The 26,682-nt window shown below is 44.4% G+C and overlaps 1 protein-coding gene across 1 annotated transcript; it reads left to right on the forward strand.

The window, feature by feature from the left end:
* Positions 1-330: 330 nt before the first annotated feature.
* Positions 331-18,441, forward strand: fgfr4 (fibroblast growth factor receptor 4). Its single transcript, XM_079283043.1, has 22 exons — positions 331-865; positions 2,400-2,611; positions 5,728-5,900; positions 6,021-6,171; positions 6,338-6,388; positions 6,690-6,740; positions 7,406-7,675; positions 7,888-7,977; positions 8,084-8,250; positions 8,411-8,534; positions 9,372-9,562; positions 9,824-9,962; positions 10,191-10,384; positions 10,577-10,722; positions 11,021-11,142; positions 11,232-11,342; positions 11,519-11,709; positions 13,498-13,620; positions 14,201-14,271; positions 14,561-14,698; positions 15,314-15,419; positions 15,889-18,441. Exons 2-22 carry the CDS (start codon positions 2,515-2,517, stop codon positions 16,063-16,065), a joined length of 2,883 nt encoding a protein of 960 aa, XP_079139169.1. The 5' UTR covers positions 331-865; positions 2,400-2,514; the 3' UTR covers positions 16,066-18,441.
* The last annotated feature ends 8,241 nt before the right edge of the window (positions 18,442-26,682 follow it).

A 26,682-nucleotide genomic window follows, 5' to 3' on the forward strand; every position in this document is an offset into this window, starting at 1 on the left:
TAACAGAAGCGCACCCTCCCTTTCTCCTACTCCCCTGGCCGCTCACAGACCATTGTTGTTGTGACTGCCGTCCGGAGAGCAGCGGAGTGAGTGCTGGTGTGTGGAGGACGCAGTCTCTCTCTCTCTCTCTCTCTCTCTCTCTCTCTCTCTCTCTCTCTCTCTCTCTCTCTCTCTCTCTCTCTCTCTCTCTCTCTCTCTCTCTCTCTCTCTCTCTCTCTCTCTCTCGCTCTCTCTCTACGGTAGAAGGAAAACGAACTGAGGAGGCTGAGCTACACATTTGAGCGGCAGAGCTCAGATCTCATCGGGATACACTCACACACAGGAGAGGAGAGCTCGCAGAAGCGCTGCGTAAAGACGCACGTAAAGAGTTATCCAAGACTACAGTTTATCAGAGAGAGGACTCTAAACGACGGGGCACGTTTTATCAACCTCTATTAATCTCTTAGTCTCGCCACTTTGGATCTTTTTCAGTATTTTCTAAGCGAGAAGGGACAGTTTTATTACACGCGCAAAATCCACTTTCTGGCTCCGTGTTTGGTTTTCTTTCTCTCCATGGATTTAGCCTTGTGAGCGGCCGGCTGCAGTGGACTTTGCCCAGGGGGATCACAGCTCCTTCCACCGGTCACCAGCAGAGCCCGGCAGCTGTCGTTCATGTTCCAAGGGGCTGTTAGTAATGGATTTATAAGATTGACTTTGTTTTTAGCTGGACACACAAGAGCCGCCCACGAACTGCTTTTGGGGAAGGTACAGTGGCGACAACGGAGCTCCAAATGAGGATTTCAATATTCACTCGTATCGAACGGGACAAGGAGTGATTTCCCCCCCTGGTGCCAGTCATCCCTGCGCCGACAGACCGGGAGGAAAGGTGGGTGAATACAGACCGAGACAGCTGGAGATGTGTTGTTTCATTCATTTCAGCAGCAGTGTGTTGGTTAAATCACGACTAAAAGCATCATAAGCAATTACTTACAACCTCAGAAACAGTAGAATGCAGTAGAAGTGTTTTGGCTGCAGCGGCGAGGCAGCGTGCCAGCGGAATTAGCAGCAGCAGGAGAAAAAAGCTTTTTTTCCAGTACTTAATTGAGAAAGAATACGTTTCATTCAGCAGGCTGGTTCTTTACACGGTGTGTGTGTGTGTGTGTGTGTGTGTGTGTGTGTGTGTGTGTGTGTGTGTGTGTGTGTGTGTGTGTGTGTGTGTGTGTGTGTGTGTGTGTGTGTGTGTGTGTGCGCGCGCGCGTGCGTGTGTGTGTGTGTGTGGTGTGTGTGGGCGCGGCCTGCGTGCATGGGGCGCACACACCAGGGTCTGGCGCCTGTGTGCAGTTGGTCCGAGTCGCAGCAGAAGAAGTCACTGCATTATTCCTTTCGTGTTCTTGTTGTAGGCTGTGAGTGTTTATAGTTTGTCTGCAGAATGAGTTCATGGTGACATCGTTGTACTTAAATTAGTTGTTTTTTTAAAGGTTTTTATGAATATTAGTTAAGTGTTAATAATTGTATTTTCTCATGGAATTGAGGTATTTGTTGTACTATCATTTATACAGATATGCACATTTGTGGAAGTTTTCTTATTAACTTTGCTCCTAGTTCTATTAGAGGGCTTAAATATTTGAATAGCATTGATGCATTCAGCAGTTAAGCACATTGTTGTAAAACAGGTTTAAGTATTTTGAGAAATAAATTAAGTAATTTCCAGACAAGAATGCCAAATATATATTCATCCTGAACTTAGTGGCAACTTCATAATTGTGAGTATGTTGTTGCTTCTCGATCTAATGTGTGATAATAATTAAAACTTTGGGCTTTTGCACACTTTGATTTATTCTCCTGTTCTCTGACAAAGTTTGGACCAAACGTTTACTCGATTAAATGAGAATATCATCGCCAGGAAGTGAAATTATGAGTTATTTTGTGATGGAAAACGCTCAAATTTGAGGTATCACATGAGCCCTCTGCAGTCAGATTGATGCTCCAGTGAGCAGTCACCTGTTTCCACCTGAAGTTTCAAGCCAGCTGCCAGTCGAGTCTCTCTGCTGCTCCTTCAGATTCTGTAGCTTCCTGGCAAGTTTCAAGTGTTTTCCCAGTAAGGGCCCATTATCCCGGGGCAGACTGAGCCGGGCCATCCATTGACAAACAACAGGCGGTAACAGCCCTGCTCCTTATTCATGACGCAGAAGAGCCTGGATAATGTAAGGCTGACGAGCGGGACAGTTAGCAGGACCTCTGGTTAAGAATACAGCTGCTCACAGTCAAAACAGCGTCTTTTACTATTTGTCTGAACAATTGTTTGTGTTTTGTTTTTTTCCACCTGGTCTAAAACGGAACAGAGAAGTTTGTGTCTTTGGCTGCTCTCCAGACAGATCTCTGATCAGCTGATAACCGTCTCCCATTGTTTGCATCTGCAGGATCCGGATTAAGAGGCTTTGTGGGTTTCTGAAGTTTCCAATGCCAGGGACCGGAGTGTGAGGCCAACTCCAGGCTTCCGGCGTATATTTCTGCCTTTTTAACCAGAATACAAGCATGAAGAAGATGGAGAATATCTGCACGTTCTGCGTTCTCCTGCTCTGCTTGATGGACAGAGTCTCAGCCAGGGCCATCAACGAAGGAAGGACTAAAGGTAAGGCCTGAACTGCTTTTATTTCCCTGCAGGTGATGATGCCTGAAACTATCAAATGTTGTCAAATCTGAAACCACATCATTTTAAGAGGTTTCACAGATGGTTTCTTTCCTCACTTTTGGGGCTTTGTGTTGCATAAAAGTAAGATAAGTGTGTGACTGAAAGGTCTGATTGTATTACGTCTTTATTCGCAATTTACTGGGCAGAGAAAAAAATGCCTCAACATACCTGCGATGGTTTTCGACCAGCCGACTTTCCTTTCTCAGGAAGTGTCAGTTTATTCGCAGCCGTGACCACAGAGGAAGTCAAGGTGGCAGGAAAAATGACAGAGAGGCTGCAGTCCAGTCTTGGAAGGAGAAAGGTGGGGAGGGGGGGGGGGAAGCTCTCAGTGTTTTTGCTGCCGTAAACTGAGCTACCTGATCCGTCCGAGGTCCTGGGGCTCGGAAGTGTAAATCTGCCTGGCTGTGTGCCAGCTACAGAGGATTGGGGGGGGGGGGCTGGTTCGTTGATCCTTTACAAACAGAAGCCGATGCAAAATGTCAGCAATTGTCAGATTGTTTCCACTGGGTTAAGGTGCAATCAGTACCAATACAATCAGTGGAATCAGTTGCTTCTCCTTTGCCGTGAAGTAGATGATGTTAAGTTAAATTAAAGGACGTGGGGACATTTTTGTGTGTAGATTGATGAAAGACAAAGTGGGTCGTTGCCCTGGAGGCATCGAGCACAGAAGCTGTCTCCTCTGCATCTTTGTACTTCTGAGCCCCGGCGAGGCCAGCCGAGGCTTGCTGGCTGAGAGGACAACATGCAAAAGAAAAAACTCTGCGGTTTATTGAAGAAGGATGAGTTAAGAGTTGAACCAGGATCATACAGAGATCTTCAGGTCGTAAAACATGCAGGTTGCAGCTTTGAAGGCAGGGTTCCAACTTTTATCTTGGTCCTTTTGGAGTTCCTGTGATTTTAGAAGAGACTCAAATCAAAGTGGAAGACTGCTTCCTAAATGTCTGCACAGAAACAAGCCACCGGGCGTTTTCTGTCATGTTGCTAAATATAATTACACATCTAATGTTACTGACCACACGCTGCTAAATGCAGGGATCTGACTTGTCCAATGCCCCCCCCCCCCCCTGCCCCCAAAAAACGTATTTTCAGTCGTGTTTTCTGCCACATCATTACAGATTATAGAAAAGTCTGAGTATAGCCTTTGTCTGTACATATCTGGCAAGCTTAAATAGATTGTGGCTGCTCCTTATTCAAACATCAACGCCAACATAAAAACAGGAAATATACAATCCTTGCATGGTTTAATCCTGTTTTTTTAAGAGATAGAAAAAAAGCTTTTCCTCAAATGGATGTGTAGCATATTGTAATTGTTGAACTACACAACATTAAGGAGAACAGAGTGTCCCAAAGAACGTCCTCTTTTGCTTTGTTCTCTGCATAAGTTGGTTGGCATTGATTTGTTTTAGGAGGGCATCTGCTGAACAGGCCAGAGCTGCCTGCGGAAGTGTTTATTGTAACTTTATAAACAGGTAATGAACGATTGTTTGCGAAGTATGTAATCATATCTAATGCTGTACGAAGACGCAAAAGAGCAGATGCTTTCATTAGCTTTAGATGTTGAAGTCGCAGGTTCATTTATGACCTCAGAAACAATAGTGGGACTCAAGGTCCACTTACTAGAATTCTTCAGGAGCTGTCCGTCGCATCTGTTGGCCTCCGACAGCAGATGGAGAATTGTTCGGAGAAGAACTGTTCCCAGGAAGATCATATGTATGAGTATAAGTAGATCGATTGATATGATAGCAACTGTGTTATATGATATTGACAACCATGCAATATCTGTTTATATAGACATCAATAAACACTTTAAAAATTGCTGCATAGTCACTGACTATAGATAGTATTTATGGCATTAAAATAAAGAGTTAAGTCCTAAGACTTAACGCTGATTGGATCAAACTTCAGCATTTCTCCTCTCGAACAAAACGAAAGGGGTTTGAGGTGTTCTGTAGCTTTGCAGAGGTAAAACGGACCCGTAGCTCTGCTGCTCTGTTCCCGGGTCAGGGCATGAGACTCCTCATTGTCCCAACTGGTTTCCACAGAGAGCTCTGCGCCGCCGGCCCAGCCGACCGGCCGGCCGGCTGATAGCTTGCTCGCACCGGCCGAGCGGTTTGTTTGTGTTGTGTTGTGTTTGCCCCCTCGCCTCTGGGTGACAATTCACACTCTGCTCCGAGTTCAACTCCAGGGCACCGTCCCCTTCTCTGCAAGTTCATTAGCACGGCTGTAAGTGTGTGTGTGTGTTTGCTCCATTAGATAAAGATGCTTGTTGGGATCTCTTATTCTTAATATTGTGACCCAGTTAGTGTGTGTGTAATGTGTTCACATTAAAACTATCCATCAGCACGGTTCTTTTAATTTGTTTTCCTTATGGCTGCTTTGACCAATCAGCGTGTCTGATTTCCCACTCACAAAGGTTGTAGCCGTGTGTGTGTGTGTGTGCTCCTGAAAGCACTTCACTCCGACAAGGGAACAGATTGCCTTTTCACTAAGCGCTCGCAGGAAGCAATCAGACAGAAAATTGCCCTGGAAAATTGCTCGTTCTGAGTGACTGAGCAGCGAGCGAGGTCCCCAGCCAGGGCGCACATATGCTCCAACAAGTGAGTGGGCGAGCACACCAATGGGCGAGTGACCCGGTGAATGGAGGGCACTGTGGCTGATGGTTACACGATGGTAGCTGGGTTATCAGGGCACTCTATCACCGGTTCCTGGTCGCATTAAATGACAGCGGCTGTTGAGGTACATGGTGTACTTCTGTTGCCGGACCTTTCAGAGGTAAACTGAAACCTCTAGGGTGTGTTTTGACAATTTGTTTTTGTCTTGTTCACTCGAGAACTTGTTCAGACCAAGGAGGTTTGAGGCAGTTTGTTCAAAACACTGGACTCTTTTATCCTGTGACTTCACCATAACATGACACCTGGAATCTGGTATTTTAGGAGTAAATAAAATTGTTCAGAGGAAGAAAGGTTCAAGCTTGAAATGCAAGTGGAGGTGAAATGCCTCCCTAATATCTAAAATGAAGACTCATTTTCTATATGTATCTCCTTTTTGTTATCCAGATCTTCGGGTCTCCAGGCCTCTGATCGTGCCAGGTTACCCAGAAAACACCACGGGGTTGGTGGGTGGTCAGGCAAAGCTGGTGTGTAAAATCCACCGGTCGGCGTCCACCAAGGTGCAGTGGCTGAAGACGGAGGTCAGCCAGGGAGGACCGCCTCGCCTCAGGGCTCTGACGGTGAGAACAGATCCGCCGACAGATACAAACAAACTATTTCATGTTTTGATTCAGTCCTCATCATGTTAGATGATTATTAGATGATATACAGGAGGTTTAAATGATCACTCCTCCACGCAGGCCCTGCAGAGCAACGCGTCCAAGGTGAACACTTTGCATATGTTCAACATTAGTCTGGAGGATGCGGGAGAGTACATCTGCATGGCCGAGAGCACCCACGAAGGACAGGCAGTTCAGGCCATGCAGTCGGCATGGCTGGAGGTCCTGCCTGGTGAGACACTCTTATGATCACACCAACATTTTGGGCAAATCTTGCTCGTTTTGGTGCCAACTTCATACAATGAGTCCAGACTTTTAGCCAAATTATACTTCAATGTAGCATCTGTCAAGACGAAGTAACACGTTATATTCTAACCTCAGCTTTTTACTCCCAACAGGTCCCATCATTTCTCGAGATGTGGACCTGACTGCTGCAGAGATCCCATCAGGTAACCTAATTATCATATCACCATATGGACTCATGAGGCTGAAATAAAAGTTGATTGTCATGCTGGAAAATGTTCAATCCAAAATAAACTGTCAAATCACAAAGTGTTTTAGTTTGAATACTTTTATGACGATGCAGTCCCTTTAAATATTGATGATGCGGGAGTTTAAGCTGTTTAGAATAAGTTTGTGAAACCCAAAAAAGACAGCGCAGTAAGTGCTACATTGGTCTTGACAATTTAGCATCTGTCAAGACCAAGTATTACATTATATATTCTCACCTTAACTTTTTACTCCCAACAGGTCCCATCATTTCTCGAAATGTGGACCTGACTGCTGCAATAATCACATCAGGTAACCGAGTTCTCATGCTGGAAAATGTTAAATTCTAAATAAACATTGTCAAATCCCAAAGTGTTTTAGTTTGAATCCTTTTCTGACATTGCAATCCTTTGAAATATTGACAATGCGGGAGTTTAAGTTGTTCAGAATAAAACCCAGAGAAGACAGCACAGACTCTTGAAGATAGTATGGCGGCCATCTGTGTGGGCTCGTCCTCCCCAGGCTGGAATGAACTTCTCTCCTCCCGTCGCTCACTTAGATCTCCAGTGAACCTTCACCGCCCCTCAGATTTACTCTCCGTCCACTGTCACGCTGCAACATGTTCATTAGCTTCAGCTTCTCTTCTTCCTTCTCTTTTCTTCTTCTTCTTTCTGTTTTGGGGGGGGGGGGGAGTTTGCAGTGTGAGCTAGATTGCTCTCAGTCCCACAATAATCCACAGGAGAACAGGCCTCCTGGTCGCCATGGCAATTTCATTGTGTGTTTGTTGTTAGAGGAGATAATGGAGTTGAAGTGTTGAAGGTCATAGTTGAGGGGACGGCCACTGACTTCAGAGAGGAGAAGAAGAAATAACCTGCTGACATGTGCGAGAAAGAGTAGAATATATAGAAGATGAGGGAAAGAAACAAAACGAGGGGCACAGACTCAATTTTGTGCCGATTGTTAATTTCTTTCAACAGATGTTATTGACGACCTGAGTGAGGACACCACGGAGCGTCTTCTGCTGGAGCCGGGCAACGTCCTGAAACTGCGCTGCGACCCGAGCACCCGGCCCGGCATGGCGGTGAACTGGTACAAGGAGGGGCACCGGGTTCTGCCCACGCCCCGCATCCAGATCCGCGGAGCCATCATGGAGATCACAGACGTGACATACGAGGACTCTGGCGTTTATGTGTGTGTTCTGCGGGGAACCAAAGAGCCCGTGAGGAACTTCACCATCACTGTGGCGGGTAATGACACCAACACTGTTAACGAGCAGTTGTTTTAGGGATTTAAAATTGGTGTTGCATTTCACGGTTGTACCTAAAGTTATTTACTTGTACAAAACAACCACCTGTTCACAGACACTCATTATGTTACATTACATTTGAGATGACACAAGCAGATTAATCGGTAAAGATCGAGAAAAGTGTTATTTCATGTGACCTGTATTTGTTTCCAGACTTATTGGGGTCGGGGGACGATGATGAGGACAACGGTTTGGAGGACTCATCGGCTGAGATCGAAAACGACCAGGTTTACTTCTCCAGAGGTACGATGTTGCTGTTGTTCCTTTGGGAACGAGTACAACTCAACCTCCAGGCGTCATCAGAGCCCTCTCTGGCTAACATCTCATTGGTTGGTCTCTGTCCATACAGGCCCTTACTGGACCCACACTCAGCGTATGGAGAAGAAGCTGTATGCTGTTCCTGCAGGCAACACGGTGAAGTTCCGTTGCCCGGCCATGGGCAGCCCCATGCCGAGCATCCGCTGGCTAAAGAATGGCCGTGAATTCAGAGGAGAGCACCGCATCGGGGGCATCAAGGTGAGGATGGGTTCCATCTTCTGAATTACAAATAAAGCTTAATCACAGCTGGTTTCATTCGGATGATCCGGCAGAGTTTACAGTCATATATGAGTTTTATAACGCTCAGTGAGTGTCTATCCATGCTGATGTATTTTTTTGTGCGTGATTCTTTGGCTAGCTGAGACACCAGCACTGGAGCCTGGTGATGGAGAGCGTCGTGCCTTCAGACAGAGGAAACTACACCTGCCTGGTGGAGAACAAATATGGCTCAATCGCTCACAGCTACGTCCTCGATGTCCTGGGTAAGAAACGGATGATCTAGCGCTGTCTGGACACATTTTCAAGAGTTTCATTTTCAGAATTCAGGGAAACAGACATAAGAGATTATTCTTTAAATCTGAGTTTCAACCCTTTGTGATCTGGCTGACAGTATAGCAACAGTCATTATTCAGCACTTGTGGAAAAGGCATGCCTCCAGTCTGAGGGAGGGGATAAGCGGGCGGGGTGAGCAGAAGGGGAAAGGGGCGCCTGGGCAGGACGTGGACGATCAGGCGTCCACACCAGTTTTCTACCTGACCTGTGACAGGAGATCGAGGAGGGCTGCGGTTTGTTTGTTCAATTGTTCGCCGCCCGTCCACCGCGGGGTCGGTTTCTGTTCTCGCCGACGGGGGGAGAAGACTAACGAGACATCTAACGAGATCAGAGAGCGAGAGTAACCGCAGATCAAAGAGAGCCCCGGCGACCAGCTGAAAAAGAGCCGTGCCAGTGGAACCAATTTCCATCCAAAAATGACATTTCCTGCTCTGGTATGCCAGCATGGAAACACATTACATGTGACTGTGACAACTGCTTGACAATTGCAGACATTTGCTTACAAAGCAGACATGTTTGGCGGCTGTGAAACGGCCAAATATCAGGATTTATTTAGCCCCAGCTCCCTATGATTCCAGTTTCCTGTATGTGTCTTCCCTGCCTTCTGAGACCAAGCTTGGCAGATCAGTTAAATCTCCTTCTCCATGTCCCCAAATTATTTTTGAACTGTTGGCCCCGAATAGACAGATATCCTTTAAGCTTTGACTGGTTTCTCTTTCATCTTGGCCCACTTTGCTCAGCTCTTCTTTGATTTCTTCCCAACACAGAGCGTTCCCCACACAGGCCCATCCTGCAGGCCGGTCTACCAGCCAACATCACAGCAGTGGTGGGCAGCGACGTCCAGTTCCACTGTAAGGTCTACAGCGACGCCCAGCCTCACATTCAGTGGCTCAAACACATAGAAAGGAACGGCAGCCGCTACGGCTCCGATGGGACGCCCTACGTTCGGGTCCTCAAGGTTAGTCAAACGTTAGCTAAAGTGTGCTCAAGTTCTTATCGCTGTGTTCTGATATCCAAAAGACTGGAACCTGCTTTATCTTTTACCTTTATCTCCTCCAATTTGCTTTACTATGGTTATGATTTCTTGACGTACAAGTGCCAAAAACAAGTAGCATTCGTTTGCACAACAACAGTTAAAGCCTCTAGTGGAACTTTTAAAAGGAGTTGTATCCTTGCTGAATATCTGTTTTATCACTTTTTCTGCAATCGTGTTGTGCAGACCGGCAGTCTGAACATGTCAGAGGTGGAGGTGCTCTACTTGTCCAAAGTGACCATGGAGGATGCAGGAGAGTACACCTGTCTGGCTGGAAATTCAATTGGATTTGCGCACCAGTCCGCCTGGCTCAGCGTCCTCTCAGGTAAAGAACAAACCGAAGGCGACATGAATCAGAGCTGAAAAGAATTTACTTAATTGCTAGAATTATTTAAACTTTGAATTCTTCCAAAAATGCTTGCGTTGCTGCCAAATACTGCACCAAGCTGCCAAACTTAAATATAAAGCTGCACCGGGTTAAAAACAATGTGTGGCAGCAAAAGATTCAGCGAGTGATATCTTCTTTTTTTAAATTGTCCCTTTCTTCCTATAGAGGAGGAAGCAGCAGACGCTATTGAGACCTTGGAGACAAAGTACACTGACATCATCATCTACGCCTGTGGTTTCCTGGCTCTGATCATGGCCATCGTCATCGTGGTGTTGTGTCGAATGCAGGTCCACCCCAGAAGGGAGCCGTTTGATGCCCTACCAGTCCAGAAGCTCTCCAAGTTTCCTCTTCGCAGACAGGTACAGGGCGCTATGCATTATGGGAACTTCCAAGTCTGTCTTCTCTAACTTAAAGAAGTAGTCGACAGTGACTAAAGCCCCAGGGTATGCTTGAGTTTGCACAAAGCATGTTTATAGTGGTTTCGAGCCGCCCACACTTGAGACCTTCCTGTATGTTCATGTTAACAACATTTTCTGTCCCTCTTCCTTCAGTACTCGGTGGAGTCCAACTCGTCAGGGAAGTCCAGTGCGTCGCTTATGAGGGTGGCTCGCCTCTCGTCCAGCTGCTCTCCCATGCTGGCTGGAGTCATGGAGTTTGAATTGCCCTACGACCCGGACTGGGAGTTCCCCAGAGAGAAGTAAGTTATCTGCAAGTTAGAATCGCGTCCGCCATCATCTGCAAAGAAATGACACTCTGCTGTCACGTTTGAAAGAAATGTGTCTTCAGAGTTTACTTAAAAGTTCTTGCAAAGAGAGTATTTCTTCACTAAGTTTAGTTTGGCTTCATTTGTGGGACCAAAAAAGAAAGGAGCCGGCAGCCAGCTTTTGGCTCTACCCAGCCTTTGCTTTAGGAAGCCAGAGCCCCAAATTATGGATTTGTACAGTTGTCATTTGTGCATGCTTATTTTCGCTGACTTTCGCTCTTTCTCTCTCTAGTTTAACGCTGGGCAAACCTCTAGGAGAAGGCTGCTTTGGTCAGGTGGTCAGAGCCGATGCCTACAGCATCAACAAGGACTCTTCAGATCCGGCCTCCACTGTGGCGGTCAAGATGCTCAAAGGTAGGAGAGAAAGAATGCAAACACAAAAATGCCTCTCGATATCAGCCTCAGTCTTCTGTCTTCTAAACAAAATGTATTTTTCCCGAAAGATGACGCCACAGACAAAGACCTGGCAGACCTCATCTCGGAGATGGAGCTGATGAAGGTCATGGACAAACACAAGAACATCATAAACCTGCTTGGGGTTTGCACACAGGATGGTGAGTATCTTAACTAAACTGGTTCATTTCTGCTTCAACTGAGGGTGCTTATTGTTGTAAATCTCAAGAAACAACGAATTTAGTTCGTTTTTCAACGATGGTGATCCCAAGCCTCAAGGCTGAAACAACAATAGAAACAGCTCCGTCCTTCATCCTGTTTGTGTTCCCCCCCTCAGGGCCTCTGTATGTGCTGGTGGAGTACGCCTCCAAAGGCAGTCTGAGGGAGTACCTGCGGGCCCGGAGACCCCCAGGCATGGACTACACCTTTGATGTGACCAAGGTGCCTGAAGAGCAGCTCACCTTCAAAGACCTGCTGTCCTGCGCCTACCAGGTGGCCCGAGGGATGGAGTACCTGGCCTCCAAAAGGGTACGCTCACTTTAAAGAGTCTTGTAGTCGAAGAAAAAGAGTCTGTGTTGGCTGTAAATATTTTCTTCATATGTTTCATGGAAGCAAGAGGCCATTTTTCCAACACTTATAGATAATTATACATTTGAGGTACATTTCTTTTTTTGGGCACTTTGTGTCGAAAGAGTTTCTGTCATTTTCACCGGCAGTTAAGAAGCTTGTGAGGAAACTTAAGTACAGAAAAGATTATTCTTCGACCAACAGCTTGACAAATAAAAATAAAAAAGCCAGAGATATTTGAAGACATCATCTTAGATTCTAGGAATTTATGATGTTTTCTTTCCCATTAATGGACAAAACTTTATTGAAAAAAGAACCCCGAGACGACTAAGCTTGTTATACATTGCTGTTGCTTCAATGTGAACTAAAACCATGTCGTTTTCCTTGCTAATTGTAGTAGACACGATCCATATGCTTAGGTAGCCCCAACAGATATATTCAGCACTCAAATGTAACTTGAGATTTCTAATACGTAGTACTTTTGGTGTGAGCCAGACGATTGATTTATGGTTTCAGGTGATCTCAAGGGACTTAAGAGGGATGTTTAGGAATCAGACAACAATTCAGTAAAATGTGTCCACATCCCTGGTTGGGAAATGGAGCCACAAAAGGAAAGCAGGATAGGCGATGCTTTGTAGTGTCAGAAGTTTGGAATTAGGATTAGGATTGAGTTCTCGTGTAATTCTGTGTTTTGGGATTGGGGCACTTGGCCTTCAGATAGATCTGTCTTTGCATCTGTCTGCCCCTTTCTTTCTTTCTTCCCATCCCAGCCCCCTCATGTTTCTATTCCTTTCATTTTCCCAGCATGCACTCTGTCTGTGTGCTTCTTATCAACACGTCTCTTTGTCTGCCAGCCGGTGTCTCAGACAGGCATTCCTAAGCAGAAAGCTGCCGCAGCTTCAGTCCTGTTTACTCTTCTCCATCCATCTGTCCGTCCCCTCCATCGCAGGGCTTTGTCCCTTTTAGCGCTGCCATAAATCTATGAGCAAACAGGCAGCAGAGCCGTCGTCTGGGTGCAGGCATCGGGTTTCTGGCTCTACGGCCTCCTAAGAATGCAGGAGCCTGAAACTAACCCTCCATTATGGGGACACCCACAAACCAACCCTGGTTCATTTTCCACGTCCCCACAAATCCCACATCTATTTCGAATGAAAACCAAAATAAACTTAATGATATCCATTCAATGTGGGCAAACAGTGCCTTTCTTTTTTTCCCTCGCAAGGGGTTTGTTTTTTCTTCAAACTCCCAGGTTTCTATATCAAGACATTTTAAATTTGATGCGTTCTCTAAAATGAGCCGCTGTGTGTTGACTTTAGACTCCTGAGTCTTTTCATTTTTGGAGAAAATGTGCAGTGGATCATTTCTACCTCCCGTAACTCCATGTTTTTGCATGAATACTCCGAACCGCGACTTGGAACAGAAGAGAAAGTGTCGCACCACAAGTCTCACTTCAAAAAGTGCATTTCATGAATGTATAAACTTGATAATAAAGTTTTGTTCGACCCTCTTGTTGGGCCTGGACTGTAAGTTTATACTTTTGCCAAAGGGGGAGCGGTTTAAAAATACTGGCAACATACTCATAAAAATCCCTGACGCATTCAGCCCACTTTCCAAATTCAACATTCAATCTCTTAGCATATCAATCAGGGCCATTTAAACGTTATGCTAATCTTCTAATCTGGAGACCAGCTGTTGGCCTTAAACTCACTTTGGTGTCAGTCTTTAATTCTCTCTCTTCTCTCTCCGCAGTGCATCCACAGAGATCTGGCAGCCAGAAACGTTCTGGTGACGGAGGACAACGTGATGAAGATCGCTGACTTCGGCCTGGCCAGAGGGGTCCACCAGATCGACTACTACAAGAAAACCACAAACGTGAGTGACAGTTTGTCGCGGAATGTATTCAGAAATCACTCCTGTAGCTTTGCAGTGAGGAAACTTGCTTTCCAGTAGGGAGAGTAAGAGTACAACTAAATTGCTGCTCTCCTTTTAATGTTATACAGCTGAGAAGCTAAAATGTGCTTATATTTGACCTCTGACCCTGTAAAGTAACAGGAATATTTCCCCTAAAAAGTACCATGTTGAGATCATCCAATAAATCAAATGAAATATCTTCAGGTCAAGATATTTAAATTGTTAAGAGGTGAAAGCGGAAGCTGGTTGTTTGTAAAAAAAAAAAAGAAAAAGAAAAGAGAGGCTGCTTGTAAACATGTCTGCCCCTCAGCCAGGTTCCTTTCACAGCTTTCATACTCCTCAAGACAGATGTCTGATGTTTCCCACTGATTGGCAGCAGGCTTAATGGGACTTAATTAGAAAAGAGGAGGTAGCGCCGAGGAGGGAGGAGAGGGAGGATTGTGAACGAGGAAAAAAGAAAAACATTTTAGAAACAGAAGAACGTGTGAGTTGTTGCGATAAATGAATGCGAGTCTCTAACTTGTCCGTGTTCGCTCTGCAGGGACGGCTGCCGGTGAAGTGGATGGCACCAGAGGCTTTGTTTGACAGAGTCTACACACACCAGAGCGACGTGTAAGTCCAACTTCTCGTACATAAAATACCTGCAGGGAAACACCTAGTTCTTTATAACAAAGACAATTATTTTTCCGTTACCTGTCTTGTCAAAGCATCACGTAACTGTACTCATCGACTCTGAACGGCCAACAAACTGAATTGACCTTTGGCATTGGTCAGCACCGACCAGGGTCAGGAGCGTAGCGAAGGGTGAATTGTGTCGTATCTTCAAGCGCGCTGTCTTTGTCGAACGCCGTTGTACACCACTGTAAACAAAAGTAGACCTGATGCCCTCGTCTCTGCTCAGGTGGTCGTTTGGGGTACTGATGTGGGAGATCTTCACGCTGGGCGGCTCCCCGTACCCTGGTATCCCCGTCGAGGAGCTCTTCAAGCTGCTGAAGGAAGGACACCGCATGGACAAACCCTCCAACTGCACACATGAACTGTAAGCCAGAGTGTCTTACTCATCATGCTTTTAGTATGTTTTTGGCTCTCACATATAGATATACCGGTGTACATATATGATTGTAACACCCCTCCCTATATGTATATATATATATATGTGTATATATATATATATATATATATATATATACACACACACAGGGTTTGTACAGCTTGGAGAAGTTTTGGAAAAATAAATATACATATATTATAAATAGAGGAAGAGTCATGAAATAGGCTTCCCAAATACCTGTGTAAAAGAACAAATGTGGCAAAATGTGACAAAATCTGTATTGTTTAAACAACACTTTAATGTTCGGCGGGTCAGTTTTGTCGCGTTACATTGTTCTCTGTGTGGGATAACGTCAGACTCGGATCATTTATCCTTTTTTTTTATTCAAACAAAGAAGTTTGTATGATCATGAAAATGTGCTTCAGAGTTACTGAAAAGTCTTTATTGATTAGAATGTGTATGAACCCTGTATGTAGTATATATATATAACATAAGCATTGCATCCATCAACTGAACTTAAACTTTGCAAAGCTGACAATGTTCTCATAGATTTTCTAAATGGTCAAAATCATCTTTGCTGTGTGTTTTTTCTCTCCTCTGTAGCTACATGATGATGCGTGAGTGCTGGCACGCTGTTCCCACCCAGAGGCCGACGTTCAAGCAGCTGGTGGAGGAGCTGGACAAAGTGCTGCTGTCCATCTCTGACGAGGTGGGTTTCAAACACACATCCATGCGCCTACTCCCCCAATGAAACTGCACATACACATGCACACAGCCTAACATATGCACTCGTGGAAATTAACACAAACATCCTCTCTTTCACAATCTGCAGTCCAGATGTATTTAGTTCCCGAGAGTTAATGCACAGCGAGCAGAATCCGGGGCTTAGAGGCTCCAAACAACAAAAATGTAATGTTCGGCGACAGCGTCCAAAGAGCTGAAACGTCAGAGCAGCCTGCAGATTGGTCAATATTTCACGTGAAGGATTTTTTGGTTCTTACATGCATCAAAAGACATATTTCTAGCTTTTAATTTGTCTCGGTAATGGATTCGGTGGTCCTGAAACAACTAAAAGCGAATTCACTCGCAGTCCGAAAGCCTTTTTTTTTCACAAACATCTTGATGTTTCTTGAGACGCCAACATTTCTCGAATGTCTGAACTCCCTCTCTCCCCTCAGTACTTGGACCTGTCGACGCCCTTCGAGCAGTACTCCCCGTCGTGCGAGGACACGTCCAGCTCCTGCTCCTCTGACAACGACTCTGTTTTTACCCACGATGCCTTGTCCACCGACCCCTGCCTCCTGGGCTACCAGGACGTGCGCTCCAGGATAGACATGAAGACGGCGCTGCGATAGACTCGCAACGGACGCCGCCAACGCGTTTACAGACATGAACACATGTAACACATCCACTGGCGGCCATATTGGCGGTCCGCAGAAGCATTTCCGTCAAGTTAAAGTTGGACCTCCATTATGGCACCAGACGAAGCCCTTAGATATAGGTGGGCATTCACAGTATACACACACATATAAACACATGTATGCACATGGAGCACTGAGGCCGGTGGGCTTCATCACATGGTGAAGGTTTGAGGAAAAACATTTCACCGTGGGTATCAGAAAAGAGGACAAACAAAAAAAACGCGGTACTTTGGACTATCAGCTCCGGTGCTGTGTCCAAGAACAGTTGGAAAAGTTGGAAAACTGCGGCACTAAACACAACAGGAGAAGATCCTGGTCCACAGAAAGGCCTCCAAATGCTTTCTTTGAAGGACAATGATCTCCTCACACAACCCAAAACCAGGGCGAGAAACCTCGCTGATGAAGACAATTTTTACAAAAACAAAAAGATTTATTTTGCTATGATAAAAAAAGAAGAAACTGATAGTTAAATATCAATCTCTCTATATAAGATTATTTTACTTTTGTGTTGCTTATTTAAAAAAGAAAAGAACGGTCTTAAATCTCAGGATCTCATGTGCTAAGAAGTGGCTGTAGTGGCAGCAAAGTGCCTGAATTTACGATGTCCTGTGAATATATTAGAATATTAAAATATTGCATGTACATATCAACAGCAGAAAGACGATTGCCTTTATAAATTATTCTGAATGACACAAAAATGAAGGTTATTGGAGGCGAAAGGAGAGAGGAATTTAATCAAGTGTTTCAAGTGCCAAACCTGTCGCAGCTGTCACACTGTATTCATGTTCGGGTTTTATTCCAAAATATAAAATTTTGAGGGAATGTTTGAACCCAATGAAACACAAAACATTGACCTCACCCCCAAATCATAAACAAACAGTAGATGCTCTTAAAAATTGGTTTACATCAGCAGCTTTTGCAAAAAAAAATGTAACGACTCAAACCTCAAACGTATGTGGTACAAAAATAATGGAATTGGCCTTTAACGATGGCTTACATTTTTGGAATGAAACCCTCCATTTGTCATTTTGTAGTAAGCTGCTTCGACCTCCAGCCCAATCAAACAATTTGTGGTTGAATACCAGAAGGAGTTCCAGTTCTTGTTGCTGTTGTTGGATGAAAACCACCAATTCTTTCCCTCGGATGCATTTCTGAAGTCATAAAACGAGTTTGGAAACGGTCATGAGACTCATTAACATGTTCAAACAAGCACGTATCGTTTGAGACAACGGTACGTGGTCTTCCTCCAACAACAGCTTCAGTATTTCAGTCTACATTGTCAGAGACGGTGTGTGTCCAGGGTGGGACTCGACTCTGAAAGCAGTACTGACGATTCAGCACTGGGGACTATGCTGGGGAGCTGGCCCAAGCCCACTGTCACTGTTGACAAGGGAGGGGGGGCACTGCCTGTGAAAGCCAGTGTGATTGATTTCAAATAGAGGAGAGGGGGGGGAGGGAGCCTCCTTTGTCTGGCTGTAACCCTTCACCCAGCCCAATCTGTTGGCGAGGGGTCCTCAGGTCCGTAGCCCGGCCGGACAATGAAGGCTTTGCAGGCTTAATGGGTGTGACTACGGACCAGAGGGAGTTCTGCGGGGGTGGGGTTGGTGGTGTGGGGATAGCTTGGCCTTGTGTGCAAATGAAGAGGCTCTTATTATGCTAATGTGTCCTCTTCTCTCCCATACGCCCCTATCTTTATCCCCACAGCCGCCATCTTTTAAATTTACAAATCTTAATTCAGATTGGCCGCCTAGAGCAGCTGCAGAGAACTCCCCCGTGTCCTCGGCCCACCTGCAGACGCAAACAAAGCGACCATTTTGACAGTTGTATGGAAATACGCCTGTCAAAATTCACCAAAGTTCACCAAACTGACTCCATGGAACTGAATTGATTTAGGTTTGAAACATGTGTCTGTCTTGGCCGATACCTGCATCACCAGCTGTGTTGCTACTGCTCGCTGGTCTTTTTTGTTTCATGTGAAAAATGAAGGGTTTGATTTCAAAATGAAGTGGAACCAGCCAGCCGTTTAGTCAATGAAGGATTCGCGTGTCTTCTCTCCCTCTTTGTTTGCTTTCCACGCTGTCAATCGTCTGGTGACAGTTGGTGTCTCAATTTAGAATGAAGCTCTTCACATTTAAATGCAAACGTAGGCAAAGTGTCCGGATACATATGCATCTCTACATTCCAGTGATCTGCTCTTCTCCCAGACACAAACTGTAAACAATCACCTTAAACATTTCCTCCAGATAATTATTTTAGAAATATCTAATTTATTTGTTTATTGTTTTGTTTTTATATGAAATAAAGTATAATTTAAAATAAAGCAGCTCTGTGTGTCTGTTTCTCTGTCTTTGCGGATGCTTTCACTGGAAACCTACAAACCCAGACGTGATTTCAACGCGTCGCCCCTCCAGCTGTGTGCAATGAGCTCGTCGGCTCATCTAGCTCACCTGGCTGATTTTCTCTGATTCAAAGGAACACTTACCTGGTTGCTTTTTTAGGGGATTCAGTGTATTAGAATCCTCAGCCAGTATCCGTGTAAAGTCGCCTTCCTGAGCCAATTTGTTCCCAATGGAAAGGAAACGTACAGGTTATTACATCCTGAGCCTTATAGCTTTGTCGATCATTCTCATCAGTCATGATCAACAAATGAACAGCTGAGATCTGGTATTATGATGGCGTTGCTACAGCGATGTCCAGAGGGGGAGTTCAGCTCATTAGACAGGTTGTAAACGAGCCTCCAGCTTATCTAGATGATATAAACCACTTTATTAAGAGGTTTGTCTTTGTTTTGTCCTCCACAGAAGATTAGTTCATCTGATGGCTAGTTTCCAAACTTGTATTTTCTATATCATCTCTAGCTGTGGCCATCAAACTACCGTATATAACTCCTCCCTCTTCTGCAGGAACACAGCAATAAAAACCACATCAGGTGCAATAGCACTTTTTTTAACATCGTACATTATTACATTTCAATTCCATGTGCAATGTTATTTTCATTAATCTGTGCAATATAACTTTTGACAATGTTTTCCATATCACTGAAAATATCTCGTCATATCATGGTCATTCAATATGAGTTTAATTTGACTTTACTTTAATTTGACTTTACTTTATTTATTAACCTCAACCAGACTTAGTCCGTAGCTCAGCATTTAACTTCGATAAATGCCTTTTATGACCAAAATGAGGGAACTAGAACTTCCCACAAAATCCGCACTAGAAAAGACAAAGAGCCAGCGACAGACAGAGAGAAAAATGTGAGTAAGATGAAAGACAGAGACAGCGAGACGAGAGAATCAAGAGATGGAGGTTAGGGGTCAAGAGGAGGGAGGAGAGGGCAGCAGTGATCCCAGCCAGCACAGGCTTTTGAAGTGTGTGTGTGTGTGCATGATGATGTGTCAGTGTGTGTGTGTTATCGCCTGTGTACACGGTGTGTGGTCTGTACATATGTGAGTGTGTCTCTTATCTCCCATGTACAATAAATCTGTCTCACCCAGAGCGTCTCTCTCTCTCTCTGAGCTCCCCTCCTGCATGAGCTGATAACGGTCTCAGTCTGGGTGTCTGGAGGTGTGTACGTGTGTGTGTGTGTGTAAGATTAATTACAACCAGTATTATTAATTATTTTAAAGTGCTATTTTAGACGTGCATGTTGAGGCATGTCCGGTGGAAAGAAGAGATTTGAAGTAACTCAGCACTGATCTACTGTGCTAACAAACCCCTTCTCCTCCAATTCCTTGTGAAATACTTTTTAAACGTCTCTATTTTTGTGGACTTGATTTAACATATTCTGTGTGTTCTTCTCGGCCTAGATGTCAAACAAACATTGGACATCTGCAGAAGTCCAACGCAGGTCCGAGATGTCTCGAAAGCAAATTGGACTGGTTGTTAGTCCGCACCAGAGTGTGATTACTGGCTTGAACATCAGAAATCTTCTGTTCAAGGCATCCTGTTGCCGTTATTTGGTGCCATGTGAGTTCACGTGGCATTTTTCTTCCAACTGCAAAACAATATGCCAAACAAAGAGGGAAAAGTCCAGAGTTTGAGTGAACTGCAGGTCATGGTAACTGACTGCTCAGGTTTGAATCCACATCCTCCGCCACACAGACTGCCAGCTTTGATCAGAGAGAGCCAGACATATTCCAGATCCATTCTCAGTAAATTCCGGTCTGTATTTGTTGAATCAACTGCAGTTATCATCACTTGGCAAGTTTCAACAATCAAAGGATCATATTTGTTTTGAAGGCACTGAGACGAGACTGTTTTATCCTTAAAAAGGCAAGAGAAATGTCTCTCAGAGGCAAATTAAACTGCACTGCTGACAATATCTGTGGCGTCTTTCTTGACTCGTCATCCTGATAACATCATAGAAACTCCAACATCTCCGGCAGCCTAAATATTTAAGGTTTGCTGTGCCAAATATTGTATTGTACCAACTCCAAACAGCCTCCCGGTTCTCAAAGTCCCCGCTTACCTGGAGGCTAGAAACTCACAATGGGATGAAGAGTTTAGTTTGGGAGATAGGATGAAAGAAAGCAGACTCATGAGACAAAGACAGAAATAAATTGAAAGAAAACTAGAAAAGGATCTTCATGCATTCAAAACTGATTCTTTTATGTGTACTGAAACGTCTGTTTTGGTTTTATTGATAAGAGTATTCACACTTTTACAGAGCAATCAAGATGTTGGTCAGCTTGATTTTAGATATTCTGTAGTTAGTTTTGAATAAGAGATCCGAGTCTGGGCCAAATGAGCCGCTGAATGAACGGGTCCAAATCGGCGGATTCGGAACGGGGTCAGTTTGTTATCAGCATACACTTCTTGTTACAATATAGTGGGTACAGTGACATTTTCCGAACACATCGGTTAGTCCTCATATTCAAATCTTTTTCTCTTGTAACAGTAAATGAAATGTCATCATTGTTGGCGCCATGTATGGCCTAAATGTCACATTTAAGGCTGTGGGTTCATAATTGTCATAGGATGCATCCCCGGTCTGGTCTGTTTACCAAAGAAACACAAACCATTGCCTTGAAATTGAACGTTTTTGTTTATTTGTGGTATTCTCTGTAAGATTGGAAAAATAGGGCTCCCCCAAAAGCCACGGTGTAATTCGACCACTGGTCCCTGTGCTGTTCAGCCAACAGGGTTAGAGGCGACAGCTATTGCATAATGCTAGTTTTTGTAGTTTTGTATATAGTTTGTAGTACTTTGTGGTCCTTTGTGGTCTTCTCTCTCCAATGTCGTCACACTCCTGGAGACTCAGCTCTATGTGGGACAAAACTTGGACTGCTTTATGGGACATTTTGTCTTTTTACAATCTAATCAGCCAGTAAACAGAATGAGGAGATGGACTCGGACATGTAGCAACTCTGTTTATCCCTGTTTAAAGTTTAACCAATGCTGCAGCACACTGAACCCTGGACCATAAGCACAAACACTGTTTACAGCCCTGTACTCTGTATGTGTGTGTGTGTGTGTGTCAGGTTTAGTGTAATGTTTGTTGGTCTACTTTATCTACTGACCTCCGGAAGTATTTGTGATTCTGTCTGCACACACAGTGCGTGATAAGGCCAGGAAGAGAGTGTGGACACAGGATGTTGAGTTAACACTGACAACATGAGAGCAGCTTATCACACAGAGGAGCAGCCATGACACAACTGGCAGCCACGTGGATCCATACGGGTGTCTGCTGACACGGCCTGCTGCTGGAGAGAGGAAACCAGTAACATCAGAGAGTCCTAAAATATTAAAATGACCTGCCAGCACATGGAGAGCCGGTCTGAGCCGGTGGCCAGCAGCAAATGTTACCAACAGCTCATGAACCCACCGAAGTCGGAAGAACGACTTCTCAACTCTGGAAAGAGGACCATCCGAGGAGCGCGTTGCTGCAGCATTAACCTGTCGTGCCGTCTGTCTCAATTCTAGTGTTGGCCCTCCATGTTCATTCAGTTACTTTACTGTTTTTTTTATCGCAGTTAGGGAAGGTCTCATTTTTTTAAGTTACGTCACAATCCGTTCGCCCGTTGGCAATAAAACAACAATGAATACATGTAAAAGAAAGACACACAGAACCCTTACAATGTGTCAGGCCTGTAACAGTATCGTATAAAGGTTCAAATCATTCACACGTCACATAGAGAAATACTGGTTTTGCTTTTGTAAATCAACACATCATAATTGAAAACGTATCTCCGTGTCTGCGTGTGTAATAGAGACAGCGTGATGCTTTGACTGGGACAGTCTGCAACAGGACGGATCAGGTAACACCAGAAGACAACCCAAGGTCACAGGTGATGCAGCAACACTCCCCCGCCTGGCGTCTACGGTTACCCACAGTTACCCACAGGGCCAGAAGACAGAATGGAGCTCATGGTAATATCTATACATTTATTGAGGAAATCTGTTTCTTCTTCTCTTACTGTAACTCATCATTCCATCACTGAAAACAGTGCACAAGTTAAACGGTCATTAGTCGCTCACCTTTCTCTCCTTACACCAAATACTTCATTCTGTAAACATCATGCAGTGAAGCACGTAAAAAGGAGATATTGTGATGTTGTTGGAGGTCGGAGGCCCCGGCATCCTGCGCTGCACATGCAGACAGGAGGGGCCCCATAACTCTGGCTTCCCCTTCGCCCGTCTCCGCTGCTGCCGACTGGCCCTCGTTATTTATTGCTCTGTAATTCCTGCAGACGAATTGATTTGGCTCGGCTTTCAGGCAGCAGGGAGACAGGAAGTCAGGCAACCGAGGGGTTAAGAGGGAGGAAAGTGTGTTTCTCTGTGTGTGTGTGTGTGTGTGTTTCACGTGCTGGTTTGTGTTCGTCTGCTGGCAAATGAAGCAAAACATTTATTTAGATCTCACACCTCAAATGTCTGCATGTGTGCTGCCGTGAATATAAACTTTTTGTCAATATTTTTGGGAGATATAAAGTAGGGATGGAGGTATTTAGTATTCTACAGAATAAGGTATCGATACCGATCCTGCTCATCAGCGGTGGAAAGTCATGCATTCAAAACCGTACTTAAGTAAAAGTATCATCAGTAAAATGTACTTAAAGTATGAAAAGTAAAAGTATTCATTGTGCAATAAATGTTCCCCGTCTGTGTTTATGATGTTTCGGAATGAATTTTACTGCTGAATTAATGTGTCAGTTGCATTTTACTGCTGTAGATGTTTACGGCCGTACTAATTTAAACTCCATTATTTACTGTTGGCTAGTTTCATCTGGAGCAATGCATCGTATTCTATGAGATCATCATATGTTTGTAGCGTTTGTCAAAACCACGTATCTTTCAAAAGTCATCTTTTCACGAGTTCAGAAAAACAGGCTTGTGATTATAAATGACACACTCAAGCAAAGTACAAGTACCTTGAATTTGTACTTAAGTATAGTTATGTTCCACCACAACAGCGCATAACATGTCTGTCCTCGGAAAATTAGGAAAATCCATTTGACAAATTCTTACAAACATTTTCATCCGTAGAAACGTTGATTATTAGAGAATTAATGAGATTTTGAAAACCATTTCATGAACCCTTTAAAATGAGTTTCTGATGGACAAAAGTATACCAACATGCCAGATCCCAGATGTAATTGACTGCAGTTCTGTAACCAAGTGGTAGTATTACCTGAACTCGAGCACGGTTCAGTCTGCAAACTGATCTTTATCATGTAATGAAATGTAATGAAATGAAATGAAAACAACAGCAATCTGGATCGTAGGAAAACACGTTCAAAATAACCCCAAAGCTCCACAGTCTGCTTTAGGAAATGGTGAGCAGGAATTCAAATTAAACATTAAGTATATGTAATTAGTAGTAAATGGGGTGAAACAAACAAATACACAAGTATGGTCCGTTAAGCCAAACCAAGCAGCATTTTAGCTGTGGCAATCCGTCAGCATTAGATTTCTACCATTTATGGCCTCATGCTAAGAGGTTTCAGGTCCCCAAATTAGGGTTCAATTAGATTATCCCCCCAAGACAACACTTAGTGAAGGTCAGCAGCTCGCTGAGATCAGCCTGCTGAATGTAAAGAGCACCAATGAACTGCTGTCCAGCTGTTATCTCGACAGAAGGCTTTCACGGGACACTCGCACCCTGCAGCCTTCAATGTCCCCCCAGGCCTCATTTTAGAGCCTCGATGGACGGCAGGTGGAAGAGGACAGGAGCGGTCAAGACTGGTTTCCTAACCTTCCTTTAAAACTGCAATCTGTTGTTTTTACACTTGGATGTATGTACGGATTAAACGAACAAGACAGATAGAAGATTTTAGGTTGATTTCTTTCTACATTTGGACAGAGCCAGGCTGGCCTTTTCTCCGTTTCTAGCACTAAGCTAGGCTAACCAGCTCAGCTACATATTTAATGGACAGATATGAGCTTCATTTTTTGATCTAACTCCCAGCAAGAAAGCAAATCGGCATATTTCCCGAAAAATGTTTAAATGTTTCTTTTACACAACAAATCTCTCTGCAAACATCCCACGGGAGTGAAACTGTTTACCTTTGAGCTGTTGCGGAGCTGGATTTGATTTAAAAAGTAAAGCTTCTAAGCTTTATGTGTCCCAGGAGCTTTGATATGTATTTCCCAATGAGAGAAGTCGCTGATGCTACGTTGTCAAGTGTCGGCGAAGAGGTCACGGAAAACCCTTTCTAAAACTGAGTCAAGAGCCTCAGCAACTGTTGCGTGTGTGTGTCGTGTTACAGATGTCGGGACGACGTGCATGAAGAGAAAGTGAGGGAGGCCGTTTATAACAGAGGGGAGAGAGGAGAGAGAAAAAAAGTCTCTGAGAAGGAGGCAGAAAAATGTGTGAATAATCCAATCCAACCCAAAACTACACGGCTGCCTCTTTTTAATGGGGAGAGATTTCTGGATCTGAACCCCGGACACGCTGGTGCTGGCCAGACTTCTCCAACAGTCGAGCCAATGTCTCTTTCGGTAAAAAAAAAAAAGAAAAAGGAAAAAGTGTGTTTTGTGAATGAAAGCCGTGAAACTACGACATGGTTATGATTTGAAGAGCTGTGTGGAAATCAAAATCATTCTTTTTCATGGGAAATAACATAATATCTTGTTTTTTTTAAACATAAACTACTTTGCTTCCAGACGAAACAATAAGAGTTACTGATGCAGTAGCAAGGGCATGATCCCCCACTGGCTTCCCAACCAACAATACAGCCAATTGTATTCATTGGATTGCACACCCGTGCCTGAGTTCAGGGACCTCACTCTGTTTCTCTAACTTTCTGAAACCGACAATGTGTCATTCAAGTCGTAATCGTCTTAGAAGGTGAGGGACTAGCCAGGGTTTCAACTTCTCTCTTTAGCGTTCTTTTTTTCTGTCTTTACAAGAATGTTTCTGCATCTTTTCATGCGAATAACCGAGTGCAATGCTCTGAACGCCTCGCAAGAGAGCTGCTCTGAGACACACATTTAAAACGATATGTGGCCGTTCGGTTCAGGTATAAATACTTTTGACTTCTTTTTAATCCAACAACTCGTCACATGAAACACTCTTCGAGTAGAAAGCATCGGTATGTGACAATTTCTCTAACTTTCTGAAACCAACAAAACAACAATCACATCTACTTCATGCAGTGACTGGCCAGCTATGCGGAGGTATGAAAGAAGGCCCAGTTTTAGCTTTCTTCACATGGGGCCTGTGCAAAAGTGTGTAACTCTAATGATTTCAATAATTACTGCATCTCGCCCCTCACTGGCACTTATTTCACCCTCTTTCAACAGGAGCCATATAAAACAGCTATAAACGCCGTTGCCTTCAGCTGACAGCCGTGTGTAAAGTAGTGGCAGAGACGGAGAGGAAGACAGCAGCGATGCCCTTTCTCAAAGGTGTGAAAGGAAAACAGACGGCAGATGTCACCCAGGCAGGGGGTCCGTCTCATCCCGCCCCATCCAGCTGACTCATTACCTCTCACTGTCGGCCTCTTTCCTCATGCTGACTGTGACCACTAAAAGTTGTGGATCACATGGAAGCTTGTGGTGTTTTTACTTCGTTTTCACTAAAAAAAAAGCCGAGAAAAACCAGGTGTTTAGAGGTCAGATAGGATTTGGGGTCCAAAGTAAATTCAGTCAAATCGGTCCGGTGGGGTCCAGCTGTGTTTCAGTAGGTTTCTGGTCTGTTTGTCTATTCACACCTGAAAGTCCGAACCAACATTCTTGGTTTTTGTTATATCGTACATATTTGATTCATTTGTTTTTTAGTTTCACTTTGCAATTATGCAAGCACACTAAAGAACTCTACACGACTTACCTACGCCCCTTAGTCATCACCTACATCCCATCTTCACCTCCTACGTCCTGTCTTTGTCACAAACATCCTGTCGTCATCGACAAGGTCCCGTTGACGTTTACCATGTCCAATCATCATCGCCTCGTCATCGTCTCGTCACTAGTCGCTGCCTAAGTCTGTCGTCGTCACCAACGTCCTGTCGCCACGGCCTCTGTCTCGTCCTCGTCAACTACGTGCCATAGTCATCGCCTACGTCACGTAGTCATCAGCTAGGCCCCGTCATCGTCACGTAGTTCCTGTTG

The sequence above is a fragment of the Melanostigma gelatinosum genome, assembly GCF_949748355.1.
Source record: "Melanostigma gelatinosum genome assembly, chromosome: 14".
Lineage (NCBI taxonomy): Eukaryota > Metazoa > Chordata > Actinopteri > Perciformes > Zoarcidae > Melanostigma > Melanostigma gelatinosum.